The 14,037-nt window shown below is 55.0% G+C and overlaps 1 protein-coding gene across 2 annotated transcripts in view; it reads left to right on the top strand.

The window, feature by feature from the left end:
• The window catches only part of NFIC (nuclear factor I/C (CCAAT-binding transcription factor)), an 80,558-nt gene extending 78,946 nt beyond the window's left edge, over positions 1 to 1,612 (top strand). Inside the window, exon 9 of one of the 2 annotated variants that reach the window (XM_006897903.1) lies at positions 1,437 to 1,612. In XM_006897903.1, the coding sequence (XP_006897965.1) occupies positions 1,437 to 1,454 (18 nt within the window). In that variant the 3' untranslated portion in view covers positions 1,455 to 1,612. The remainder of the gene's footprint in view (positions 1 to 1,436) is intronic. The other variant, XM_006897902.1, reaches the window with a different exon arrangement.
• Positions 1,613 to 14,037: the final 12,425 nt, after the last annotated feature.

Raw genomic sequence — 14,037 nt, 5'->3', positions numbered from 1 at the left:
TTAATTTTGTTTGTGTGTGTGTGTGTGTGTGTGTGTGTGTGTGTGTGTGTGTGTGTGTACCGTCAAATCAGATCTGACTGATACAGGAGAAGATTGCCCCTCCTTCTCCAGTAGAGCATCTGGTGGATTTGAACCATGAACCTCTGGGATTGCAGTGCAGCTTCTTGCCACTAGGCCACCAGAGCTCACCATTCCATCTTCTTTTGATGATTCCTGTTTGGTTCACGATTTTGCCCAGAGAAGCCTCTAGAATTGCCCCTTAAGGCTTGGATTTGTTGGTGGGGACAAGTGGAGTTCTGCCCTCTTGGTTTTCTGACTCGAGCGCCTCGCACGTTTCGGTCAGCGCCTCTGCTTTGCCTTCTCAAGCCGCCCATTGAAATCTCCTGTTCAGCCTTTGGACCTCTTACAGCTTGCCTTTGTTTTGCCTTCTTTTCATGCCAAGGACGTTTCAGAGTCGTTTCCGGAATCCTTTTTATCTTCCAGATGCTGAAATTGCTCTTGTTATGTTAAAATATTCTTCAGTGAGTTACCTATTATGTATGTGGTGGAGAGTCTAGAAAACAGGTTTGTGACGGGGTTGGTCTTGCCCTTGGTGGTGGGTGTTTGGGAATGACACCGAAAGCATTGTCTCCTTCGGGAAGGTGGGCAGCCGTGAACTTGGAGGAGCTCGCTGGCGTCTGTGTGAGTGTGGGACTCCTCTCCCGTGTTGTGATGACCGTTTGCTTTCTTCCTCACGGCTGCCTTGTTGTGAGCCCACAGCTCATCTGGCCTTTACCCATGAGTGCTCAGGTGACCCTGGAAACAGAAGCCCTGAACCCGGTTCTGTAACTACCGTCATTTCTCCAAGTTCATAGTTTCCAAGGGCATGTGGTTCAGGAAGTGGATGCCACTCCTGCTTCCAAACCCGTCTTAAACTGGGACCTCCACCAAACACTGCCCACAATAGGTAGCCGTACTTAGGCATTTAAAAAGTGGGTTTTTAGGGGAGCTCTGGTGGCCTAGTGGCAAGGAACTGCAACTACAATCCCAGACGCGCACTGTTCGAATCCACCAGATGCTCTGTGGGGAAGAAGGGACAATCTTCTCCTGTACCAGTCAGATCTGATTTGATGGTACACACACACACACCCCAAAAAAAGTGGGTTTTTAAAAAAAGAACCAAGCTATAGTCCCTCTGACACTCAGGTGTAACAGGGCAGCCTGCGATTTGTCCTGCAACCCCACTTGTTATAACTTTGTCTCTCTGGATGTCCTGTGGTCTGGGATGGGGAGACAGGACATGGGGTCTCTCCAGTAGGGAGGCAGGGTCAAGGTGAGGCTGGGAAATGGGTGGCAAGGTCAATGCTGATCCTGACCCAATGTGCGCTCTCTCTCTCTCTCTCTCTCCCCCCACCCCCTTATCTTTCTGTCTGCCTACCTGCCTGCTGGCCGCCCAGTCCTGGTATCTGGGATAGCCAAGGCCTCCTTCCCACGCCCCTCCTCCTTCATCCCAGGACCCCGCGAGGGCTGTCCAGCCGGCCACCGGCCTGCCTTCTCGGTGGAAAGTTCGAGCAAGCGAGAACACCACTGACCCCCAGGCCTGCCGCAAAGACAAAACACAGAGACACACACAGAAGAAGAAAGCTTTGCCAGGAAAAGACACAGAAGATGAGAACAAAAGAGGAAAACACAGAATCACCGCCACCCAAGAAGACAGAGGTAGAGACAGCCTCGCTTCCACCCCGGCTGCGCGGCCAGCGCTGGGCTTCCTAAATTATTCATCTCCTGGCTGCCTGCTGCTCCAAGGACCGATGCCCACCTGGCTGGCCACCTGCCTGGCCACTTCCGCCAGGGCGCCACCCAGGCTCTGCCTGCCTAGAGACAGGTGAGCGCCAGGCTGCCCGGTGGGCACCCGGCACGACCTCCGCCCCAATCCTCCATGAGGACGTCCAGCCGGCCCCCCACCGTGGTGTTTGCCAAAGAGGGGAGCGGGCACGCATGGGGGACCCCAGCAAGGGGAGCAGAGACGGAGGCAGCAGCTGCAGAGGGTGGGAAGTGGCAGGGTGTCCCGTTCAGCCGAAGGCTGCCCCTCCGGGACCCCCACATCTCTGCCCAGCGGCCTGCTTTCCTGGGACTCCATCTGTCAGCCTGACGCCCCCTGCGGGTTTGAGAGAAGTCTCTATGCAATTACCCCCAGCACCCCGACATCAGAGCCCCCGCCCGCCCCATCCCCAGCCCAGGGAGGGGCAATGTTGCACACGTCAGTGAGAAATGCACTTTCTGGAGAGGAAAAGGGGCCAGGAGACCCAGAGGACCTGGGGTGGGGGCACCACCGGGACCCTCGTGCGCCCTGGCCTGGGGGGAGGGGAGCGAGTGGTCCTAAGTGCCTGATTCCCGCCGCCCGCCCCCTCTGTCCAGCTTGGACAAGTGGCCGCGGTGACCCCACCTTCCTCCCCGCAGCCCAGACCCCCCCATTGCTGTGCCCCACATAAGCCTGGTGATGGGACCCCCGAGCGGGGCCGAGGGGCAGAGAAGAGCATCTCAGCACCCTGCCCCCGGGGGTGGGGCCCTGGGGCAGCTGATGCCCCCACCCACCCGACCCCCGGACCCCTTGCCAGTGCCTTACAACCTGGAATGACCCCCTCGCTGGGCTCCCAGCCCCATGGGGACTTCAGTTTGCACTTTCATCTTCCCCAGTGGCTTCTGGGAGGAGGTGAGAGTGGGTGGGCTTGGTCCCTGGGAGGGTCCTGGGGAGGGTCAGTAGGGAGAGGGTGGGGGGCGTCTGGTGCAGGGGCTCCATCTGCAGAACGCCTTCCGTTGAGCCCTCCAAAACACTAAGATGGGTGGGAGGCCTGAGGGGGCATGTGGAATGTGGGCCCCTCTCTGGCTTGCCCACCTCACCCCACTGGCCACCTTCATGCCTGGCGCTAAGGGGTCCTTCCCCACCCTGGGGTCAAGGCCAAAGCCATGCCCAAGGGCAGGACCCCCCCATCTCCCACCCACTCGACTTGGGCCCCCTTCGCTGCTCCAGGGGCCCCCTCCCGTGGAACCCACTCTCTCTCCTCCCACACTGGCCCCAGGGGCTCAGCAACCCCAGCTGGAAAGAGAAAGACCCCCCCAGGCCCCTCCCCACCAGCCCCCTCTCAAGATCGGCCCTCCTCAGGTCAAGAACCCTTGGTCCATCCATCTGTCCACCATGTGCATCTGTCCGTCCGTCCTCCAGGCCCCGATTGGGGGCCACAGTGTGGGCCTGGGCAGCGGCCGTGTGGGCTGATGAGGTTGGGTTATCTGGAACCTTCCTGACCAGGGACCTTAGAGCACTGGGGAGAGGGCTGCACTCTGGGGCTGTCTCCCCCCACAAGAACCATCTCTTTACCTAACTGCATGGTGCTTAGTCAGGGACTGGTGCACGCTGCTCCGAGGCGAGCCGCAGCTGACTCAACGTGCATGGCAATTAATTCTTGGCGCTGTCCCTTCTGTTCTGCCCGCCCTCCACCACCCTCCTCTTTAAAAAAAAAAAAAAGGGAAAAAAAGGCTTAAAAAAAAGAAACTTGAAAAAAAATTCCACGTTTCCTAATTTGCACGGAATTTTCTATCACATGATGTGCCTTGCCTTTTGAGAATAAGTATTAACTTTAACCAATATCCCTGCACAGTAACTGCATGCCTGCCTGAGTAGTTACCAAGGAGGAAACTTCAACAAGAGAGACAGACACGCGACAGTGACATGAGAGACAATAAAGTGAAAATGAAAATGGGAAAGAGACGTATTTCTATTTGTAAAGAAAGATAAGGATTATAAGAAAATAAGATTTAAAAAAAATTGATGAGAAACTCACTCTAAAGCAGTCCCCTGAGCACTGGCCTCTCTTGGTTTGCATCCCAACCTCAGTTCTGTTGCCACCTCTTCCTGCTGCGTCTGGGGTGCGCCTGGTGTGTGTTCTGAGCCACACACAGCCCCTCAAGTCCCCGGCTCCTGGGCTCCAGAAGGGTCATTCGTGAGGACAGACCTCACAGTCACTGGGGCTATAGGTCAGAGCCCATGCACTGGCCCCAGGTGGCCACCCCATCCTCACCCCTCAGCACAGGCTCAGGGTCATCTCCATGTCCCCTCTCCAACCCTGCACCCCCATCCTCCCTGCCAAAGCACCCACCTCTCCCATCCCTTCCCCAGGGACCACCCTCTGTGGAGCCCCCGTCCCACCCCACTCTCCAAGTCCCCACTCTATGTCTTCCAGCTGTGAATATTAGGGTATCTGGTAAGAAAGCAAACAAACAAAAAAATCCAAACCGATATATGCAATATCCGTCCGTCTGTCCATCTGTGTCTGTAGCGCTAGCTGGTGGGGGTGGGGGACTGGCGGGGTCTCCGCTGCGCAGAAGCCCTGCCCTTCCCTCTCTGTTTTCCTGTGTCCTTTACTTTCCATCTTTATTTCCTTCAATTCCAGTTCTCTTTGCTTCTAACTGAACCAAAGCTACGACAAGAGCCCAAGTGTTGGGGAGGCAAGGTCGGGGGCAGAACCTAAGGGCTGGATTCTCCGCTGGGGATGCACCCCTCATTTGCCATCTTGGCCCCCACCACGTACGTCCCTGGGAGCCTTCATGTAGGGACAGGAGGCCCCACTCGGGGTCGCTCCCTCAGCCCATAGCAGGTTCTAAGAGCAGGTGGTAGGTAGGACGTCTCTGCCATCCAGCTCCTGGGCGCATTCATTCCTTAAAAACACCTCAGACCTGCCCGGGGGATGGACAGGGCCAGCCCAGCCCAGGGCCTCTGCTGCCCACAAGCCTGCCCTTCCTTCAGTCCCCCCGCGGCCAGGACACTGAAGCCATGTGCATGCGTGTTGTTTAAACGTGGTGATGTCTGGGTCTTATTTTTGCATGCAGACTTTGTTCCCAGCAGCCGAGGCCGTGGGGGCCCAGACCCCTCCTCCCAGGGGCTGTGCTGAGCCACCTTTCCCTCCCTGGCTCCTGGGACGTCTTCACCTGGACATGGTCCCCTCCCGTCCTCCCATGCCATAGCGTATGGTGCGTGTACGCAAACCCGGCCGGGCCGCGAACATCCCGGAGTGGCCTGGGTTTGCTTGGCTGGTGGGTTTTGGTTGTGTTTTGGGCTTGGGGGTTTTCCCCATTCTTTGGGGGTCCCTGTACACTAAAGTCTCCAGCTCCCTGGCTGCAGGCAAAGTAAGCCATGCCCCAGGCCCTTGCTCACAGCATCTCCAAGCAGGAGGTGGGGTGTTTGTGTTTTTACACCTTACAGAACTGGCATCTGACTCTTCCTCCCTCCCAGGACCACCTCCTTTCCCCCTCCCCAACATCCCCCATTGCTCAGGTGGAGAAGGGCCCCCTTGGCCCTAGGGACCGGTCTGTGCCGTGGGCAAGAGTGAGGCCTCACAGCTAGATGCAGCACCCCAGGGTGGGGAGCGTGGCCCACCAGAGCAAGAGGGTGGGATCTCTGGAGTCCCCTGTGCCCGGATCTGGGGTTTAGATTCTGGCTTAGTTTGGGTGCAGGGCCACGCCCTCGACTAGGCAGTCAGATCAGACAAGAACCCCCAGGGAGCCTGGAGACCACACAGGCAGAAACACCCCCAGACAGGGTCCCCAAGCAGCACTCCTCCCAGCAGTCACCAGACATGGCCAGCGTAGCTGAGCCCGTCTCCTGTCATGGACGACTCTGTTCGTGAAGGACAGTGTTCAACCAGCAGGGCCCTGGGCCGCAGCCACCAGCCCGCCCTCCATGAGCGCACCCTTGGGCCTTTGCTGCCCAGCGGAGGACTCAGCCACGCACACGTCACCTATGTTTAGTCTGGGAATCCTTGTAACACAGTGGCTCCTTTTGACCAGCCCGGATTCTCTGAGAACCCTGGGCTTCCCTTTCCTTTTTGAAGAGAAGGCTGGTCCAGAGGCTACCCCCAAATCCAACTTCATCAGCACCCTCCAACTCTCCTTGTGAGCCCCTTAGGACACTTCTGGAGGTCCCTCATGCGCAAGAATGCCCCTCCCACCCACCTTTAAACACCTCAGAATGTGTGGAGGCCAAGCTGGCCCCAGAGACACATGCCCCTACACACACCCCCATCCCCACCCCAGGCCAAGAGACAGACCCAAAGCGATTCCAGCAGGGCTTGATGTAAGTGATACCAAAACAATCCGTGCAGTGCCTCCCTTGTCCCTGCTGGTCTGGCTCTGGGGTTCTTCCCCTGCCCCAAGTGGCCTCAGGCTGTGCTTAGTGGGACACAGGAAGGGTAAGGAGACAAGTTGGGGACTCCTCCCCTGCCGGCTGTTGCCCTCCCTTCACACCCAGGATTCTCTCCTGGCTCCTGGCTGGAAAGATCGGTGGTGTGTCAAGTCTTCAGTCCACAGCACCCGCCCGAGGTCACAGCCCAAGCCCACCCACACCCCATCCCCTCATCCCAGTCCCTGCCAGGTTCCTGGAAACCAAAGTCTTTCAAGTCAGGGTCCTGCTCCTTGTCCTCCCAGCCCATGGAGGGCCCAGGGGTCCGAGGGAGGGAGACCAGGCAGGACGCCAGGTGGGGCAGCAGGAGAGACCACGTTGTCCTTTCTGGGTAATGTTTTTTTACTTTTTAAAAGAACTTTGGTGGTGTTGCTGTTCGTTTCCTCTGACCTTTTTTGTTGTTGAGTATTTTTTTTTCTTTCATTTTGTATTTTACCCATATTACCAAGATAGTTTACTCTGCCTCACCCCGCTTGCTGCACACACACACACACACACACACACACACACACACACACACGCCCATATAACCCCAGCTTGGGAGAAGGCTCAGAGGTCTTGCCTGCTTCCAACCCCCCTCATTGCATGGAAGATGGGGGGGGGACGGTGGTCATGGTCACAGAAGACCGTGGCCAGCCTCCCCACTCCTATCTGCCTGCATGGAGGAGGGTGGTGGTCACGGGAGACCCTGGCCGGCCTCCCTCATCCTGCCCACGTGGAGGATGGGGGTGGACAGTGGGTCACGGGAGACCCCGGCCGGCCTCCCTCATCGCGCCCACCCGCCTAGAGGAGGGGGTGGGCAGCAGTCACAGGAGACCCCGGCAGCCTCCCCCTCGGCCGCCCTGCCCTGTATGGTAATCTGACCCTGACCTTGTACATGACCGTCCTCTCGGTCTCGCGGACGTACCTCCCTGAGTACCGTGTACATGAGTGGTTCTGGCTGTTACTATTTCATTTGTTTGTTTCCCTATGCAAAAAAAAATTTTAAAAAAAATGGAAAAACGGGGGGTTCAATAAAAGACTCAATAAAAGGAAAAAAAAAGAAAAATGTATAAAAATTAAACAAGCTACGCTTCGACTCTGGCTGTCCTGGGTCCTGTTTTGTGTGGCGTGTCTTCCCAACCCCCAGCCCCCTGGACCCCGTCCTGTGCCCGAGAGTGGTGGGTGCTGCAACCGGGACCCCGCAAACGAGCAGGCAGGCCAGTCCTTTAGATCAGAATCCTCTCCGGGGGACACTGTGCGACCCACCTAGGAGATGCTGCCGGTTTGGAGTGGGTGGAGAACTGGGGTACTTCTCAACTGCCTGCTGGGCACAGGACATCCCACCCAGAGGTGTGGTCAGCAGTGCCCAGAGAGGAGGCTAAGGAATAATTTGGAAGCACTTGGATTGGGTCCCTGCTGACACAGCCAGTCAGCACCTCAGACAATGTAAACCAAGGGGACTGGCCATCTCTCTGACTCCCTCCTCTCCCCTCCCCACTCAAGTGTGGACATCTTCACGTGGGCAGCGTCCTAGGGTGTCAGGAGGTCAGACAGGGACGTGGAGGGTCCTGGGGGAGAGGTGGGTGGGATTTCCTGGCCCAGGGGACCTGGACTGGGACCCGCCCTGCCCTCAGGGAGAACAGCAGGGCGCTTGCTTGCACCTTGGGGGAGCCAGGGCTACTGGCCCAAGTGGACAAAGATCTGTGATGTTGTTCAGAAGCCCCCAGCACACTGTACACCCACCCAGAGAAGGACACGCCCAAGGTCAGTCTAGGGCCACTCTCATCTCACCACTGTCCCCTCCCCATCCTAGGACTACCTCTGCACCTCTCTGCCTCCTGCCCCTCCTGACTCCAGGAAGCCACTCTGGCGTCTCCTCTAACCTGGGACCCTCCCTCTATGGTTGAGAGCCCCTGCCCTCGCTTTCCCTCCTTGACTCTAAGTCAACCTGCTGTGTCCCCCACAAATGCGCACAGTGCCCCCCACCTGTAAACCCCTTGCTCTGTCACTGAACACGAGTCTCTGAGCATCTGCTGAGGACCACTGCCCTGGGTGACCGCAGCCAGGCAAGGACCAGCCCTCATGGAGCCTGCTTCGATGTTCTAAAACGTCCTAGGAGTGCCAGGGAGGTAAGAGAAGCAGAGAAGGGGCAGGGGGGTGGCCCTGGGTGAGGAAGGGCAGATTTGAACAGAGGCCTGAGTGAAGGGGGGAGTCAGCCCCTCCTTTCTGGTAGAAGCACTTGCAGGCAGCAGGAACAGCCTGTGCAAAGACCCTGAGGCAAGAGGGGCCTGGTGAGTGAGTCGGTGTGCAGGTGCGGATTACTGGCGTAGAGGGATAGGACCTGGCCTCATGGGCAAGGGAAGGAATTTTATTGAGGGAGGTGGACCGTCCTGGAGGCTGTGGGCAGAGTAGGGGACAGGCCTGACTCGGGGCTCATGGGCACCCTCTGGCTAGTGACAGGCATGGGGACACACACAGAACTGTAGGAGGCCCCTAGATCATCCCCTGTCCCCCTTCCCATCCCCCCCATCACCCGTCTCCACCACCCGGTGCCACTGCCTCCAGCAATGAAGATCTGTCACCGCCTTGTGGACACAAGAGGGCCCAGTGGGCCGGTGGTGGCCTGTCCAGCTGCAGGGTCCAGCCCCCCCTAGCAGCAGGAAGTGGGCACAGCAGGCGTTGAGGGGGCTCAGCCCAGAGTGGACAGAGCTGGGAGCTCAACCAGGGATTGAGTGTCCGCTGAGACTGGGTTTCAGCCAGGATGGTGGGCTCAGCCGTGGGTCGCAGGTCCAGCCTATCTCTGATCTCCAGGAAAGCCTCAGTGTTACACAGTCATTTACCGCCTGGGGTGGATTAATTCTTCACTATTCCCCCCCCCCCCTTCTGCCCCAGAATTGTGGCTGCAGCCAACTAAATGTTAAAAATAACAGAAGTGAGGCTGGTTTGTGACAACTCCCAACACTTCCAAGAGCCCCCTAGTGGACAAAGCCTGGCTCTACAGCGAGGGGCTCACACTGACCCTTCCCTTAGTCCACCCCCACCTACTCCACCCCGCATTCTCACCCACACAGAACTCCCAGACTTAAAGAACACACCGTCTGGCCCTCTGGAGCCCCAAATCCGAGGGGAGGCTCTCTCTTCCATCTGTCTTCCTCTTTCAGCAGATTGTTGTTAGGCAACATGCCGCAGAGACCCTGTGAACTTCAGGTCTGACCCCCACCCTGTCCCGCACCGGGCTCGCCACCTCTGTCCTGCTGCCGCCCATTGTGGTGGGCACTCGGTCAATCCCTCTCGCGGAGGGTCTTCCTCACGTTCATTGGTCTTTCCCAGCCTGGTGTCCCTCTCCAAGGACTAACCCTCCTGACCACATGCCCAGAACAAGTGAGAGAAAGTTTCACTCTCCTCCCCTCAAAGGAGCACCCTGCCTGCTCTTCTCCAGGACGAATTCTTTAACAGTCCCTGAGTAATCAATACTTGGTTTGACAACACCATCATTCAAAGGCATCGATTCTTCATCTGTCATCTTTATTCATCGTCCACAGGAAGTAACTGAAAAGACCATGGCCTGGGTCAGGCACACCTTAGTTTTTACATTGACATCCTTGCTCTTTATCACTTTGGAGACGTCCTGGACAGCAGATTTGTCCAGGGCAACACATCTTCTGATTTCTTGATTGCTACTACTACCACAGATGCTGATTGTGGATCCAAGTAAAATGAAATGCTTGCAACTTCAATCTTCTCCGTCTGTATTACGTTCCGTGGTGAGGATTTCTGTTTGCTTGATGCTGAGATGCAGTGATACTGAAGGCTGTAGTCTTTGATCTTCTGCAGCAAGTGCGTCAAGTCCTCTTCACTTTCTTTTTTTTAAATTTTTTAAAATTATTTTTGTGTGAGTGTACCGTCAAATCAGATCTGACTGGTACAGGAGGAGATTGTCCCTCCTTCCCCGGCAGAGCATCTGGTGGATTCAAACCGTGTGCCTCTAGGATTGTAGTTGCAGCTCCTTACCACTAGGCCACTAGAGCTCCCCTCTCTTCCCTTTCAATAAGCATGATTGGGTCATCTGCGGAAAGCCTAGATTCTTGAATGATTTGCTCAGCACACAGGTTGTTGTTGTTGTTGTTTGTTGTTGTTGTTGTTAGGTGCCGTTGAGTCGAGTATGCCTCATAGCGACCCTGTCAACAAAAGATCTGAACCCCATCCTGTCCTGCGCCATCCTCACACTTCCTGACACAGAAGAGCCCATTGCATCAGTCACTGTGTCAATCCACTTGGTTGAGGGTCTTCCTCTCCTTCACTGACCTTCCACCCTTCCCAGCATCATGCCCCTCTCCGAGGAATAGCCCCTTCGAGCAACATGCCAAAGGATGTGGGGCAAAGCACTCCAGATGCACCCTCTCCAAGACATATCCATTTGTTCTCCTGGGCTGTCCAGTGCTCTTCTCCAACACCACAGCTCAAAGGCATCAGTTCTTCTAGTCCCTATTCATTGTTCCGCTCTCAGATGCACAGCTACTGACGGGAGGGACGATGGCCCGAATCAGACACACCTTAACCCTCAAACTGACTTTATTCTTAAACTGACATTACTGAGGAGTAATGATGTCAGCACGCAGTAGGAGTCCACATGTATTGAGCCCTTTGAACGCTGGTGGCACAGTGCACAGGGAGTTGTGCTGCTAACCCAGAGGCTGCCGGTTCAAATCCACCAGCAGCTTCACGGGAGGAAGCTGAGCGACCTCCTCCCTTGTGGTTTACAGCCTCTGAAGGGTCAGCGGCAGGTCCGCTCGGAGTGGACTCTGACCGCACAGCAATGGGTCTGATGTTCTGTTTTGCTCTGTGACCCTGGGTTCTGAGCTTCACCGTTTCACCGAGTCCTTGTCATGACCTTTTGAGGGATCTTGTTCTTACTCGAACCCACACCCACACAACTGGAAAGACACAGACACAGAAAGGTTAGGTCCTTGCCGGAGGACACACAGCAAAGACTGGGACTTCAGCCTCCCCTGCGAGGGACAGCACCGGAGTGAAGGACAGATACAGAGAATGATGCTGTGTCCCCACCTTAACCTCACAGCCTCCAGGGAGTCGCAGCGTCTGTGACACTCTGCCCAGGATGAGAGTCCCCAGGCTCCTGGACCTTTCCTTGAGCCCCCTCGAAGCCCACGTTCAGGGTCAGTACCTACATGTGCTGCTCCTCACAGTGCCCCTGAGATCAGCTGCAGATTCCCAAGTGACCCGAAGCAGCTCTTTGAATGGCCTTGGAGGCCGGAGAACTGGAGAAATGGCTCCTTTGATGCAACCCCCAAACCAATAGAAGTCAGACAGAGAGGAGAAGAGAAATTGGGCAGGGGGTAGGAAAGAGGTCTGACATGGATACTTAACAGAGATATGAGGTAGAGGAGGCCTTGGGAGTGTTGGGGGCACTCTGTCCAGGGGTGCCTTCCAAGCTTGAGAAGATCCATCAAGTGGTGTCCAATCTTGGGAGCAAATTGAAGAGGGTTTGTGAAGATCACTCAATACCCGAAGATTAGTTCCCAGTCTTCCTACATTTGTTGTTGTGTTGTTATGTTTTGTCGAGTCGCCTGAGACTCATAGCAACCCTATGTACAACAGTCCTATATCCTGCTCTACCCTGTGCCAATCTCTCTGTCTCTGACACACCTACCAACCATGACCCCAGTCACAGAGTCAATCCATCTCATTGAGGGTCTTCCTTGTCTCCATACTCTTCTCCAGCACGACAGCTCAAAGGCATCAATTCTCCTTCTGTCATCCCTAGTCATTGTCCGGCTCTCTGACACACAGCAAGTGATTGCAAAGACCATGGCCTATATCAGGCGCATCTTAGTCTCCAGACTGACATTGTTGCTCTTCAGTACTTTAGAGAGGTCTCTAACTTCACACTTTCCCATTGCAATACATCTTTTAATTTCCTGGCTGCTGGTGCCAAGAGTGTTGCTTGTGGAGCCAAGCAAACTAAAGCTGTGAACAATCTCAATCTCTTCGCCATCCATCCTGATGCTACCAATCAGCCCAGTGGTGAGATTCTTTGTTTTCTTGAAATTGAACCTCAATCCGTACTGAAGGCTGCAGTGTCTGACCTTCTGCAGCAAGCTCTTCAGGTCCTTCTCAGTTTCAGCAGGCAGGGTTGTGTCATCCGCATAATGCAGATTGTTGATGAGTTTTCCTCCAATCCTGATGCCACTTTTCTCCTCATAGAGCCCAGCCTCCCGGATAATCTTTTCCCCATAAATATTGAAAAGGTATGGTCATAGGATACATCCCTGGTGTACACCCTTCCCAATTTTGAACCATGCGGTGTTTCCTTGCTCTATTATGATGACTGACTCCTGGTCCAAGTATAGGGATACAATTCTGAACCCTGATGGAGTCATCTCACTGGCCCCAGATCCAGCTCTTGCCTCACAGGATATGGAAGGGGCCGCAGGGCATCCCTGGGGACTGCCTGGAGGAGGTGGGCAGAGCCATTCTTTCATTTTGGAGGGATCCCTCCTTCTCCGTTAGCTACAGCGCGAAATGCTTTCTTCTTTTTTCTCCTCCTCTTCATCACTGTGGAAACAGGAAGGCAGACGGTCAGGCTTCGTTAGGACTCAAGTGGTCCAGGTCACTTCAGTTCTCTGAGTCCTGCACCCTCATTGCTCCCATTTTACAGAAGAGGAAACAGAACCTCAAATGGCTTAAGATTCTCACACCAAATTGACCGGGAAGGAACCAGTGGAACCTACAGTGGAGTTACAAGAGCCAAATTCTTATTTTCAACCTGGATCCCAAAGCAGGGTGGATGCGTGGTCAGTAAGAGAGACGGAAGAATGGAGAGACTGAGCGCTGACTTGGCTGGTGAGAAGCTAGATGGTCTGATGGTGAACAGATCAATGCACAGACAGAAGGTGGAAAAGTGGACGGATGCATGGATTAGTGGGTGGGTGGCCTGGCAAATGGATGAGTGGACTGGTGGTTGTAGAGGGTAGATGGAGAGATGAGTAGGTGAATGGAGGCAGGAGTGAATGGGTAGATGGATGGATGCATGCATGCATGCATGCATGCATACTTGGATTGGTGGTAGACATGTAGATGGATGGGTGGGTAGGTGGGTTGATGGATGGATGGGTGGCTTAATGAGTTGATGGGTAGAGAGGTGGATGGATGGGTGGATGGGTGGATAGATGGGTGGATGGATGGATGGGTGGATGGATGGCTTAGTGGGTAAATGGATGAACAGGTGACCTAGGTGGGTGGGTGGATAGACGGATGGATGTATGGTTGGATGGATGGATGGCTTAATGGGTAAATGGATGAACAGGTGACCTAGGTGGGTGGGTGGATGGATGGATGGATGGCTTAATGGGTAAATGGACGAGTGGTGACAGTACATGTATAGATGGGTGGCTAGGTAGGGTTTTCATGGATAGGTGGATAGATGAATGAGTGATTTAGTAGGTGGATGGGTGGATTAATTGGTAGGTGGGTACACGGATGGATGGCAGGAGCAGATTCATGAATGGATGAATAAATAGGTGGCTCAGTGAGTGGATGGACAGACAGGTGTATGGTTGGATAGATGTATGGATGAATGAGTAATGTAAGTGGATGGATAGGTGGATGGAGAGACCGGTGGCTTTGTGGGTGGATAAATAGATATATAAGATAGGTAGAAGAATCGATGGGTTGGATGAGAGGTTTAGTGGGTAGATGAATACACAGGTGGGTGGGTGGATGGGTAGAGAGGTGGATGAAAGAATGGACATGTGAGTGGATAGCTAGGTGGATGGATAGAAAGGTGATGGATGGATGGATGGATGGATGGATGGATGGATGGA

This window comes from Elephantulus edwardii, unplaced genomic scaffold (genome assembly GCF_000299155.1).
Source record: "Elephantulus edwardii isolate Elephantulus edwardi_28Jun2011 unplaced genomic scaffold, EleEdw1.0 scaffold00217, whole genome shotgun sequence".
Classification (NCBI taxonomy): Eukaryota; Metazoa; Chordata; class Mammalia; order Macroscelidea; family Macroscelididae; genus Elephantulus; species Elephantulus edwardii.
Note: the sequence above shows the minus strand (reverse complement) of the source record. Positions and strands in the feature narration are given on the sequence as shown.